The 14,302-nt window shown below is 36.2% G+C and overlaps 2 protein-coding genes across 3 annotated transcripts; one reads left to right on the top strand and one right to left on the bottom strand.

The window, feature by feature from the left end:
- The first annotated feature begins 298 nt into the window (after positions 1-298).
- On the top strand, positions 299-12,443 carry alox12 (arachidonate 12-lipoxygenase). 2 transcript variants are annotated; one of them, XM_082161773.1, is made up of 15 exons: positions 299-513; positions 2,220-2,365; positions 4,035-4,239; positions 4,331-4,412; positions 4,521-4,643; positions 4,793-4,899; positions 5,684-5,856; positions 5,942-6,085; positions 7,944-8,147; positions 8,312-8,398; positions 8,672-8,841; positions 8,987-9,108; positions 10,076-10,176; positions 10,577-10,747; positions 11,031-12,443. In XM_082161773.1, exons 2-15 carry the CDS (start codon positions 2,222-2,224, stop codon positions 11,208-11,210), a joined length of 2,013 nt encoding a protein of 670 aa, XP_082017899.1. In that variant the 5' UTR covers positions 299-513; positions 2,220-2,221; the 3' UTR covers positions 11,211-12,443. The 2 variants fall into 2 exon arrangements, with proteins under 2 accessions (XP_082017899.1, XP_082017898.1); XM_082161772.1 differs by lacking the exon at positions 299-513 and having other exon boundaries at positions 2,195-2,365.
- A 212-nt stretch (positions 12,444-12,655) lies between these two features.
- rnaseka (ribonuclease, RNase K a) lies at positions 12,656-14,206 on the bottom strand. The gene is made up of 3 exons (XM_082161780.1): positions 13,976-14,206; positions 13,373-13,455; positions 12,656-13,157 (listed from the first exon to the last, which is right to left on the bottom strand). The coding sequence occupies exons 1-3, from the start codon at positions 14,051-14,053 to the stop codon at positions 13,013-13,015; spliced, it is 306 nt and encodes a 101-aa protein (XP_082017906.1). The 5' UTR covers positions 14,054-14,206; the 3' UTR covers positions 12,656-13,012.
- Positions 14,207-14,302: the final 96 nt, after the last annotated feature.

Raw genomic sequence — 14,302 nt, 5'->3', positions numbered from 1 at the left:
AACTGTATCAATGACCTCTTGGCTGCAGTGTTTTTAGAGGTCTGGTTGAAATGTGATTCTACTTGAGCTGTACCGTTCATGTGAAAGTTTCTCGTTTGTTTCAGTGTGGTTTCACAAGTTCAGTACAGAAATATTCTTATTTTGAGCCTTGTGGTATTTCTTTGTGAACTAGCACTACCCACTTCCTTGAAATGGAATGCAAAGAAAATTGAATAAACAAATGAGCTGGTTAAAATATCAGCCTACATAGGACTATGACAAAAGCAAGTGAGGGAGGGAAAGTAGGTATGAGGGAGGAGACCACTGCAGGCAGGACATTACAAAGCTAATATCTGCCTGATCCAGTCAGTGAAACTTCAGGGTCAGTGAGCAGGCAGTTGCTGTGTACAACAGGCTTTGCAAAAGGATGACATGAAAAAAGGAAACTAGTTGGTTGAGAAAAAAAGGACACTGAAGAAAAGAGGCAAGAGAACCTGCAGTAGGGAAGGAGCTACACCATTTTACAGAGGAAAGGTAATTTTTTGGCCAATTTTTCTACAGATTTCTTTGACAATTTAATCTGTAACCTTATGGTGCTTTTTATTTAGGGGTCACACTCATACTCCTCCCGGTCAAAAGTGGACCGTAATATATTTTTGTTCAAAATTATTTTTTGAGGGAATTTTATGGCACTACTAAGCAATAATTACAATCCATTTGTTTTCTAATTAATTTCTATGGCAGACATTTGACCGTGAGGAGTACAAGTGTGACTTTTTCAAATCATATCCACAATTTATTGTGTGTGTGTGTGTGTGTGTGTGTGTGTGTGTGTGTGTGTGTGTGTGTGTGTGTGTGTGTGTGTGTGTGTGTGTGTGTGTGTGAGAGATCACGTAGCAAGTGCCACAAAAGTCACCAAGTGTAATGTCATTCAAGTGAAGTAAAAAAATAAAACAAATTCAGTCAAAAGAGCACCAGAGGGGTTAAGCAGATTTATCTTTGGGTTTCTAATGTCCTCTGTTGATTTAAGTTAAACCCAGAAGTATTTCTACACAGGTTGGTTCAATGTTTAGAGCTCTATGAACCACGGTCAATTGACATAACTAATATGTCCTTCACGACATCATCTCTGATGGCCATGACAAATCTGTCTGTGTCTAAGCTTTCAGACTACAGGATATACGAAACACATTTTTGTGGACCTGTACTAATAGAGTTCAACGGCACATCAGAGTTTTATTGGCAGGCGCAACCGGATGGACAAGCTATAAATAAACTCTAAAATATCTTGAAACCAAAGTGATATTGATCTAACGTTTAGTTGGGTGGCTGAAGGTTAATGATTACCATGCTTGATTGATTTGACAGATCCTCATTCAGGAAATAAGGCACTACAACAGGAACAACTAATAAATGAAACACTTTATAATACGGTTTTATATGTTAACACAAGTAAATGCAATAGCTGACAAAATAATAAACTATTGTTCAATTAGGTTAACGTTAATTACATATAAAGTTCTGGTTGTTTTAAATAAACATTAGTTAATGCATTGTGAACAAACATGAATTAACAATGAACGAATGCATTAACCTAGATTAACTAATGCTGTAAAACATGTTTTCCATAGTGCAGGATATGTAATGCATTAACTAGTGTTAATGTTAAAGTGTTACCATCAGCTTGTCTATTACAGTCATTACTACAATTTCTCCATTGCAAATACCAAAGACACAATGCACTAGTTTGAGTTGTGTTGTGTTGTGTTTGTATTGTTACAAAACAGTGGAAGTTCACAAGATCAAATTACACTAAAGTGTGTGCCTGCAGTTGAATCTTTTCTAATAATGCATAAAGAGTTACATTTTTGAATTAGTTTTTAATTTTATTAAAAGCCCTACACAGATATGGTTTCATGTTTAAATGAAAATTAATCAGATTTATTTTCACAAGGTGATATAGCGCAGGGGAGATCATTCTGCTGCAAGACATTCCTCCGTCATTCAGAGGAGGATTTTCACTTCCACAATATCTCGCTCGCTTTTGTAATCTTCCGGTGCAGACATAAATGGATTGCGCAGTTCCTTTGAGGGAAAAGACTAACATCTGCTATTGCTCTCTGTTGAATAGCTCCTGTAACTGTAAAATGAATTAGGCTTCTGAGACTGCTCTGTGTCTGGCTGGAACAATGAAAATATCTTACAGTTTGTTCAACATTATTGAATGTGTATGTGTGCAGAGATGGAGTACAAAGTTACTGTGGCCACCGGGACCTCGGAATATTCAGGAACCAATAACTATGTGTTCATAACTCTGGTTGGAAAGAGAGGAGAGAGTGAGAGAACCGTGCTGGACAATCCAGGCCTAGACTTCTGTAGAGGAGCGGTAAATGACCGTGAATGTTTGTGTGCTTCTGAGAAGCACTTCAATGTATTAAGTACTTAACCCTCAGTTTCACAGACCAGGCTTAAGCCTAGTCCCAGACTAAAATGCATGTTTGAGCAGTTTTAACTGAAAGCAACTTACACTGATATATCTTAAAATATGTCAGTGCCATTGTTTTGTCTCAAGTAATGTTTGTTTTTTTTCTAAGGAAAATTTAAAAAATCTACTTAAATGTCCTAATTGAACCAAAGCCTAATCCTGGCTTAATCTAAGCCCTGTCTGTGAAACAAGGCCTAAATGTCTTAAATATAATATTTCTCAAATTTCCCTCTGTATAGTGCAGTAGAGATCTTTTGTTATTTTAAAAGGTATTTTAAGAGAGGCTAAAATATTTGACATCGCATTTTAGAACAATGCCAATGAAATATAATAAATAATTTATTGCAAAATATCACATCACACTTTCCAAAAATGTAGAGCTTATCTCTTAGTCTCTAAAAAATAGGGACACACCAATGTTAAAATTCTGACCGATAACGATAAGCTGATAATCATTTTCATGCAATTCATACTATTTTGTCTAAATATATTAAAAATGACTTAAAGCTAAAAATGAATCATTTTAAATGCAACAAGTGTACTGTTACATCACAACATTATAATGCACATTATGAAAAATAGATAATCATTCTGAGATTTGAAAAAGATCACATTTAACTGTGTTATTGAATTAGTGTTTTTAAAGATTAACTTTAAGTGAGCATTAAATTATGGCCTTGTGTTGAGAAAAATCACTTTTAAAAGTAATGCATGACAATATTGCGTTACTCCCTAAAAAAGTAAATTTTTAATAACCAAAAAAATATATATTTTTGGCAAATGTAAAGGCCCTTATGCACCAAAAGCCTCAGGCTGAAGGAAATGCAAATTCTCGCCTGTACAGTTGAGGACACAGCTCAAACAAACCTTTCTGCTGTGCTGCCGTTCTGGATTTCAGAAGAATATGATGCAGGAAAAGAAAGTTTAACACTCTTACTTCCGCAATAAAAACTAAAAAATTAAACACAAATGTGATGTATAGCACAAATGTGAGTCACAAATTAGTATGGCTGAATCGGATCATCAAAGGTCAGCAGCAAAAACATTGGTTAATAAAGTGAGACTAAATACATAGTATATTTCTGTAATTTAACATTTAATTATTGCAAGTTTGCGTACTTTTTTTTATGAGTTTGCATTTCACTGTTTTTAGTCATTTTTTAGAAATACTCTATCTGTTTTTTTGCAAGTGAGATGAGTAAATGCATGCTCACATCTAGAACTACGATAAGCATCATATTTACACAGCGCACACAACGCCTCTGCACTTACTATCGATTTATCTCAACATGAGGACAGAAGAAGTGTCAGTTAATTAATGGGAAAACAAAGTAACTTGCATTACTTATTTGAATAGATATTTTGTTGTACATTTAAAAGTAATGCATTACTAGTTACTTGAAAAAAGTAATCTGATTACATAACTCTTAACTTGTAATGCGTTACCCCCAAAACAAATGATGGCAAAGGTATAATCTAAATGTACAAATGTGAAATGAGCATCACAAATAAATATACAATACTGACGGTAATAATAAATGAAAAGACCTCTATTTCCATCATTTTGTAGGAGGATGATTACACGGTTAGCAGCGCAGCTGATTTGGGTCCCCTGATACTGGTGCGACTGGAAAAGCAGAAGTACTGGGTGGAGGATAACTGGTTCTGCCGATATGTGAAAGTCAGTATACCTGGAGAAAGATGCAGCTATACTTTTCCTTGTTACCGCTGGCTAGTGGGAGATGGAGTGGTAGTAGAGATCAGAGAAGGCACAGGTCAGTTATAGTGAGCTGCTCATGCAGCAACAACTGCATGATTGATCGAACCCTGTGATTAAAAGCTTAAATCTGGTTCCTCCTTACATAGCCAAAAAGCTGAGTGATGACACCTTGCCACTGGAGATAGCTCACAGAAAGACAGAGCTTCAGGAGAAGCAGAAACTATACAGGTCTCCTGGGAAATTGCATACACTGCACTTATCACTGCATTCCTATCTTTGTAAAGAATGTAGGCTAGTCCTCACAAATCACTGTTAAACTCATGTCTCACCTATTAGATGGCTTGCATGGGCCCCAGGCATTCCAAAATGCATTGATGCCAAGACAGAGGCCGATCTCCCCCAGGACGTTCGCTTCGACAATGAGAAGCGCAGTGACTTTGTGGGATCCCTTCACTATGCGTGAGTAAAGATGCAAACTTCAATTATGCTTTATTAAAGTGACCTGATATTTTAAGGTGCATAATCATGTGTGTTCCTCTGTCCGCACATCATTTTATTATCCACCCATCATCCCATTTATCTAACCACTAATACATTCTGCCTGTCAGGCTTCTGGAGCTCTCTCTGAAAAAACTGGCAATCAAGTTCGGGAAGTCGTGGAATGACCTGGACGATTTCAAAAGGATCTTCTGGAAGCTAAGAAGCCCTATAGCTGGTAACAACAATCTATCCTAAGCTTCTTCTTTTTTTTCTTACGTTTTCAGATGCAGCCCATATGTAAGAAAATGCGATCATCAATATTGAACAGCATACTGTATAAATCAAACCTGCCAAATGTTACTGAATTAAATGTCAAGCCAGGACGAGCTATAAGACTGTGCAAGCTTTGGGGTTGTTGATGTTTTGATCATCCTTCTGAATCTGATCCAGGTGTAGTCTGACAAAAACGAGATTTTCTCAGCTTTTTGCTCAAAATGTTGCTTTTTTTATGAAACTTACCCACGTTCAAGCGTTGAAAAAAAGAAATGCATTAAGCTAGAACAAACAGGTTTTTAGGATAAAAAGCTGATGGCTCTGTTCTTTCTTTTGCTATTATTGCATGTTCAGATATTCAAACAAAATATTCTGGAGGCCATGGCAACTTTTTTCAAAAACGCTGGCGGGGAAAGAGTAAAGTTAGTTACCACAAAATTTGCATTTCATGAAATCACTCTCAGAAAGCTCTCTCCCCAGAAATTTTTCTTTTGTAACATGTTTATGTAACCTGTCATAGACCAATCACAAATTAATGGCATTTCACAATGGCATGTGAAAATTCCACATTTACTCCCACAAATTAAATATTAAGAGTCTGCACTTAACCCTTGGTTATGGTCTAGTTAAACCCTGGATAAAATCCTGAGCTTTGGTACGTTTCACACATTCTTAACTCTGGGTTATGAAAGCTCACAAGCATTATTAAATGAATAACATGAATTTGTGATGAATATTCTGTTTAGAATACACCATGAAGCACTGGAGAGAAGACTGGTTTTTCGGGTACCAATTCCTGAACGGCTCAAACCCACGGATGATTGCCAGGTGCAAGGAGGTGCCCTCAAACTTCCCTGTCACTGGAGACATGGTACAGTCCTTTTTGATACCTACAACCACATTGAAGGAGGAACTCAAGGTGAGAGTTAGTGTCTATTTTCTTAAATACAATGGATTATTGGAACAGTGAATCTAAAAATGTTTCATTGTCTCTCCTTTTGAAGAAAGGAAATATATTCCTGGTTGACTATGCAATTATGGATGGGATTCCTGCCAATGTAATAAGAGACAAGATACAGCACATAGCTGCCCCGCTTTGCTTACTGTATGAACACCCTGAGAAAGGTCTCATTCCCATTGCCATACAGGTAAAACCAGTTTACCGTACTTGGCTTAATAATAATATTATTCTTAAGAGTTCTCAATCTTACTCCTTATCAGCCAAAATCATCCTCATGTTCTCATATTCTCATGCTTGTGCTTTTACTGAATGGAAGAGACATTTTATAGAAATGCCTTTGAATTATAGACACCAATTTATAAGCCAAAACAGTTTTATGTGCCACAATCTTAAGCTGTTATTAATGTAAAGTACACTCTCAGAATTATTATTATTATAATTTTTTTTACAAAAGCTGTTACTGGGGCAGTACTCTTTCAAAAGGTACATCTTTGTACCTTGTTTACCCCTAAAGGGTGCATATTAGTTCCTTTAAAGGGTTAGTTCACCCAAAAATGAAAATTCTGTCAGTAATTATTCCCCCTCGTGTTGTTCAAACCCCGTAAGACCTTCGTTCATCTTCGGAACACAAATTAAGATATTTTTGATTAAATCTGAGAGCTGTCTCACTCCTCCATAGGCTTCTAAGGCATTATAACTTGTTGGCCCAGAAAATGTATTAAAAAGTGACTACAGTGGCTCAATCTTAAGTTTATAAAGCGACGAGAATACTTTTTGTGCGAAAAAAAGAAAGAAAAGATAACGACTTTATTCCACTATTCATTTCCTTCTCTCTGGGCCACGAGTTTTTTCACGTAGTGTAACTGCGCAGCGCTTCTGTGTTGTACGTCACACGCATCAAACACATGACCAGCGTCGGCCAATAGTGAGCCTACGTGTGACGTACAACACAGAAGCGCTGCGCAGTTACACTACGTGAAAAAACTTGAGGCCCAGAGAGAAGGAAATGAATAGTGGAATAAAGTCGTTATCTTTTTTTTTTTTTCGCACAAAAAGTATTCTCGTCGCTTTATAAACTTAAGAATGAGCCACTGTAGTCACTTGGACTATATTAACGATGTCTTTAATACATTTTCTGGGCCAGCAAGTTATAATGCCTTAGAAACCTATGGAGGACTGATCCAGCTCTCAGATTTAATCAAAAATATCTTAATTTGTGTTCCGAAGATGAACAAAGGTCTTATGAGATTGGAACAACATGAGGGTGAGTAATTACTGACAGAATTTTCATTTTTGGGGGAACTAACCCTTTAAGTCCCCCTGTCAAACATTTTATCCCTTCAAACATTTACATTTACATTTAGTCATTTAGCAGACGCCTTTATCCAAAGCGACTTACAAATTAGGACAAAATTCAGCGAGTCATCATAAAGAGGCAAAAACAACAACAACGCAAGAAGTGCTCAAAATACAAAGTTCAGGTATTATTCAGAGTAGCATTTTTTTTTTTTTTTTTTTTTTTTTTTATATAAGGTTAAGTGCTCACGGAAGAGATTGGTTTTCAGCTGTCTTTTGAATGCTGTCTTTTGAAACACATATTTGATCACCACATTTAAATGTTTTTTTCCTTGGGAAAAACAATTATTCATTCTTCTTCAAATTAGCCCCGTCTCCACTCACTCACACCAGCTCAGAGATCCACTCATTGGCGATCACACGTTGACGTGATTGGTTACAAGGTAGTTTGTGACGTCAGAAACCGCGTTTTTGAGACTGTCTTTGGTTCACTGCAGTTTCAAGGAGAAAATACTCAGCAATGGTGTTGACTTATGCATTTGCACATGGTTTGTTTTAAAGCATATTAAAAACAGCATGTAGTCATATAAACAACATTAAAAGCTTGATTTTCACCACATGGGGACACAGAAAAACATTAGGAAATAAATGATACATATTAGTAGGCCTATTGAAAGGTGACAATCTGTGACCGTAACATTACGGGGGGTGCATCCACTGACAATGATTGATTGTTCTTGTTCTTTCAGCTTGAACAGAAACCTGATAAGGACACACCCATATTCCTACCTAGCGATCCACCTCTGGCCTGGTTATTGGCTAAGATGTGGGTTCGTCATGCTGAATTCCAGATCTTTCAGGTGTTATCACATCTGCTACGCACACACTTGGTGATAGAAGTGTTCTGTATGGCCACCTTGCGTCAGCTGCCTGCTGTTCACCCTATATATAAGGTTAGAGGAAGTGCTACAGAAAGTGCTTTTTAGAAAAGATCTATTTGCATGTTTCAAAGCAGGTTTAAAGTTAGCTAATCACTGATGCATTAAAATCACTGGTCATTCATTAAACTGTCCAGTTGTATTGTATGTTACGGGTCTTCTTCACTCTCTCATTGCAGCTCTTGGCTCCACACTTGAGGTATACGCTTGAGATTAACTGTCGTGGCAGAACACAGCTCATCTCCCCAGATGGTATCTTCAAAAAGGTGAGCGTCCTCAAACCATAAAGCCCACAAAAATGCACCTTTTTAACAACCTATCTTTTTATCATCTTCACTCTAATGGGTTTTTGGTGGTTATCACCCCCTCAAACCAGCCAAACCATTCTGTTTACAATATACCCCGGAGCTTGATAGCTTTTTGCTACTATAAATTATATTATAAATGCCTTTACTGTCATCCTTGCTGAATAAAAGTCTGACCTCAAATTTATGAACAGTAGTATATAACTAAATCAGTTCAAAAAATGTGTTTTTCAGGTGGTATCAACAGGTGGAGATGGACTCTTGATTCTGGCACAGAGGGAGTATAAAGTATTGACCTATCGCTCCCTCCAGCCCAAATTTGACATCTTGGACAGAGGGGTTACTAAGCTAAGGGGCTATTTCTACAGGGACCATTCTCTGATGCTGTGGGATGCGATTCAAAAGTAATTTAATCAAATAGGAATTCTTCATTCGCTGCTTTTAATTCTTATGAATGTGGCTATATAATAGAAATACATATATAATAGATATACAAATATAATTCCTGTACAAACAGACCCGTTTCCTTATATGCTCTTTTTCTCTCAGTTTTGTTTCAGGAATCATTTCCTTGTACTACAAGAGTGATAGCGAAGTGGAACAGGACTCAGAACTTCAGGCCTGGATTAATGATGTGGCTGTGGAGGGCTTTGTGGATGTGCCTGGTTTTGGTAAGATATGAACACATGACTGCATCACTGAACTCACAAATGTCATGTAGTGGATAAATGATAAACCCTGTGCAGTGTATTTATTAAGGCATGAGATTATACACTACCGTGTAAACATTTGAGATCAGTACCATTTATTTTAAAGTAATTAATACTGTTATTCAGTAAGGATGCAATTGATTGATCAAAAGTGACAGTGAAGACATTTATGAGACGTTTGATTTCTGTTTCAAAATAAACACATTTCTTTTCAACTTTCCTTTCATTAAAGAAAACTGAAAAGAATGATCAGTTTCCACAAATGTATTAGGCAGCAACATTGTTTTCCACATTGATAATAATAAGATAAACATTTAAACCCACCAAATCAACATATTAGAATGATTTCTGAAGGATCTTGTGACATTAAAGACTTAAGTAATGATGCTGAAAATTCAGCTTTGCCATCAGAGGAATAAATTACATTTTTAAACATTATTTAAAATAGAAAAGTTATTTTAAGTTGGAAAGATATTTCACAATACTGCTTTTTAAATAAATGCAGCCTTAGTGAGCATAAAAAAAATAAAACTTTAAAAAAATCGTACCCGCCCAAAACTTTAGAATGGTAGTGTAAATCATCTATACAATACACACATCACAAATATTGCATTTTAAAAATGTCAAAAGAATACATCAGGGGTGTATATACACATGCTGTAGTAGCCCAGGTATAAATCATAAAACAGGAAAATGAAGTAATAAAGAGCATAAAGGATAGAGATACAGTGCCCCCATGTGGTCATTAGCAAAAGAAACATGTCTGTGATGCTCAGTGCTAAAAAATACAAAATAAACTATTTCAAATAAACTGATGCTGTAGCCTGGTTTCAAAGTATGTGTCATATCAAAATGAACACCATGGGCTAAATAAATGGCTCCTGAAATTGACTGTTAGGAGTAACCACTGTCGTTTCTTGCATTTAAGGCCTAGCCAGTGAGCTGAAGACAAAAGAAGAACTGATCACACTGTTAAGCGTGGTGATCTTCACCAGCACAGCCCAACATGCTGCCACCAACAATGGACAGGTAACAAACACATCTCTAACATCTTATCAAATCTAAAAACTTACTTTAAAGACATCAGACATGCATTTTCTACACTATATTGAAAACAGGTTACAAGGAACGCAATCATTTACAGGGAGTGTGATACTAGGGATGAATGGGGGCAATTTTCCATATTCGTTTTTACTCAAATAAATTGATCAACCATTGAGTTAAGAACAGTCTAAATGTAGATAATTTAATGAAATATTTGCCATTTTAGATTAAGATTTTTTTTTTCTTTCAGTTGTATCATACAAATTCTAGTGTTACAGCTGCCCATAACCTCACAGCAAAGATAAAATCTTGTTTTAGATGCCATAACAGGCATCACTTGTATGCTTGATTGTGACTGTTGTTGATCTTTCTCTCTGTACTGTAGTTTGATTGGTGTGCATGGGTTCCCAATACACCTTGCACCATGCGGCACCCTCCACCAACAGATAAAGATGCTGTCACCATGGGCCTGATCATGGACACACTCCCTGATATCAGCCAGTCCTGTGTGCAGATGGCCATCACATGGCATTTGGGTCGGGCACAGCCAGATGCGGTGGGTCAACAGCACTGGCTGTCACAACTGTGCTTTTACATCATTTATGGTTGTATAAAGTACAATGTAATCCAGGGGTTCTCAACTCTGGCCCTCAAGGTCCACTTTCCTGCAGAGTTTGGCTCCAACCTTGATAAAAACTGCCTGTAACTTTCTAGTAATCCTGAAAGACCTTGATTAGCTGAACATCTGAAAAACATTTCTTCCCATGAAGAATTGAAGTATAATACAGTAACAATGGTGACTCACTGTAACGCCTCTCTGTTTCTTCTCTTTCCTTCAGATCCCGATGGGTCAGTATTTGGAACAGTACTTTACTGAGCCTGCTGCTTTGAAGGTGATTGACAAATTCAGAAAGGAGCTGAAGGAACTGGAGGAGCAGATAATATCTCAGAACGAGGGACTAGAACTGCAGTACCTTTACCTGTGTCCAAGCCACATGGAAAATAGCATCACCATTTAGTGAAACTCTCATTTTGAATTGTATGTGTATATACATCTGTGAAAATTTTCCTGAGTAGCTAAAACTTAAAATTAGCACACTTTGAATTAACAACCAAAGTGCCTTTCCTAGATATAGCTGAGAGCAATGCCTGTCTCGGGAATTGCATCTATTGTAGTAGAAATACTGTCATAATTATGTCATTTATTTAGTTTGTAACATTTTTTAAAGCATTGATACAAAGTTTTTTTCCATTCATTTCAGAGTTGTTGTTTTTTTACTTTTTAAAACAATATGCATGTAAACTTTATATTTAAAGAGACTGTTTGGATTGTACTGGACTGGTTTCTCTGGATTTTTACTCACTGTATTCTTGATGACTTTTTAAAATTTGACAAACAAATTTCTTCAGTAGTTGGGTCCAGTTTTCATCAGCTCCGTATACTTGCAAAAATTTAACATTTCCTTACTGATAAGACTTTGGAGATGGCGGTACATGCTTTTATATTACGTCACGTCTTGACTATTGTAATTCGTTATACTGTGGCATTTCTAAGGCCCAAATTGCCCGCCTCCAGTTGATTCCAAATGCTGCCTGAAAAAGTTTTTTTCTGAAAAAGAAAAAAAGGGATCACACTACTCCACTTCTAAAGGCCCTTCATTGGTTGCCAGTGCAATTTAGAATACACTTTAAAATTTTATTATTTGTTTTTAAATCATTGCACAATCAAGCACCTGGTTACCTATCTGACTTGCTGCATCAGTATATCCCCTCAAGAAGCTTAAGATCTGGTGACCAGAATCTTCTGTTAATTCCACATTCTAGACTTAAACGTAGAGGTGACCGTGCCTTTTCGGGTATCGGTCCGCGTCTCTGGAATGACTTGCCAGTGGAAATTCGAATGGTTGACCATTTTTAAGTCTCTTTTAAAAACCCATCTGTTCTTTTTGGCTTGGTCTTTATTACTAAAAAAAAAAAAAAATGTATCTGTTTTAATTATTTTATAATGCTGTTTTTTTTTTATGTGAAGCACTTTGGTCAGTCTGTGGCTGTTTTAAATGTGCTATATAAATAAAGTAAACTTGAAACTTGATCTTTCCATCAGCTTAAAATTCACTTTATATATGTATAGTACATTCTTTTCCCAGATGAAAACAATGAAAAATGTATTATTATTACTATGCTTTTTCCTAACAGCCTTCCCTGTACAGATCATTTCCATTGCAAATAAAGTCAAATTCCATTTCCATTTATTTCATATAGAATTGTTTTAATAACATTTAATTTCTGCATCAAACATTTAGAAGTTACACATGTAAAACTGGAGATGAAGTTATCTTCAAAAGATGGTTTGTAATTGCAGAACCATGTATATTCAGAGACTAGGTCTACACTTACCAATTTCTATAGTGACAAACGGTATCTAGGCAAAATCTTGAGTCAATTATTGGGAAAACAACCAATGTGAATATTGTAAAATTTATTCAACATTTGAATGAGAATGTATATTTGACAGGTGTGCAAGTATAAATAAAAATCAAAATTAAATCATTTATCAACAGCGTTTGAAGATAACCAATATCTTTGAATGATTTGGTAGGTTCACAGATCAAAATAGTAAAAGGCAAATGTGTGAGGTACTAATCATAATGATCAATCTCACTCATGCTGTATTTTATGACAGGCTTCAAGATAGAAAGGCAAGAAAGAAAAGCACAGTAAAATACATAATCTTATTCCATCTTAAAAACCCACACTCATTTAAGCTTCATTTTAAGGCAAATGCAACATTAGAGAATTTAGAGGTAGAGTTAAACTGGTACTAATGCACCAGATATTCCTTGCGCTTGTTCAGGCGAACCTGACAAAATGATAGGAATCCTAAACCAACGTAGATTACTGCTGCAATGAAGCAATTGTATCCAACTTGGTTGTAGAGTTTATAGATGTTTTGCAGTGGCGTATCCCTGAAATCAGAGAAAAGATCGTTGGTTTGAAAATAGGTTAAATTTTGACAAGACTGGACTACACATTTGGACACCTCTGCCTGAGGGAAGGAAAAGGGGAAGGAAGCCAGTCATTGCCACTATCATGAAGCCTTCCAATTATACGTGACATTCCCTATACTAGACAGACTTATTTTCCAGTGTGACTAAATGAGCAAATGGCAAAAGGAACTCACGGGTTTTTGAAGTCTTCCTCTGTGAAAGGCACATCCTCTATGAGCACAGCTGAATGTGTAGTGAAAAAAATCCCCAGCATTGCCTAAGAGAAATCAGAAAGAAAATGTTGATTATGAAGTGGGCTGTGTTTATCCCACCACAGACATGTCATATTCAGGATATGATTTTGTTCCATGACTTTTCCAAAAGTTAGTAATGACTTGGATGGGGATATCTACAAATAATGTATAACGATAGGACTCACAAAAAAACATGATAGATAGATAGATAGATAGATAGATTTCCATTCGATAGGACTCACAAAAAAACATGATAGATAGATAGATAGATAGATAGATAGATAGATAGATAGATAGATAGATAGATAGATAGATTGATTTCCATTCATTTCCAGGCCTAGAAATCAAACTTTAAAAAATTCCCTTTTCCAGGACAATAGGAACTCTACATGTTATTGAAATTAAGTGTGAAGGCAATTTACTCATTACTACCGTTAAGAAATGGGCAATTAATTAATGTATTTTAATGGCCTTTCAGCATCTATAAACAATGCATAGAAAACACAAAAACAGAGACACATTAGTCGATAATATTGAACTTACCAGCATAATGACACCCCAAATACTCAGGACCAGTCCACATGCTGCCAGTTTAGGACCGCAGAAAAGCAAAGAAGCCATTTCAAAATGCTTGTCAGGTTTCGTTTACCAGAGATGCCAGAGATCGTTTCAAATAAAATAAACTTTATACGACCGTCATTTGATCTTTTAGAAGTTACTGTTAAGTTTTTTTTCTGGTCTCGGTAAGATCGATGTCAACAGTCACCAGATAAGTCAGCTGACTTTAGAGGAAGCGGAAGTAGAGTGACAGCAGAGTGCAACGTCATAAAGAGTTTGAAACAAACTTTTTAGCACTTCGTTAATAATATT

This window comes from Leuciscus leuciscus (genome assembly GCF_965113295.1).
Source record: "Leuciscus leuciscus genome assembly, chromosome: 2".
Classification (NCBI taxonomy): domain Eukaryota; kingdom Metazoa; phylum Chordata; class Actinopteri; order Cypriniformes; family Leuciscidae; genus Leuciscus; species Leuciscus leuciscus.
The sequence above is the reverse complement of the archived record's forward strand: the minus strand, read 5'-3'. Positions and strand labels throughout refer to the sequence as shown.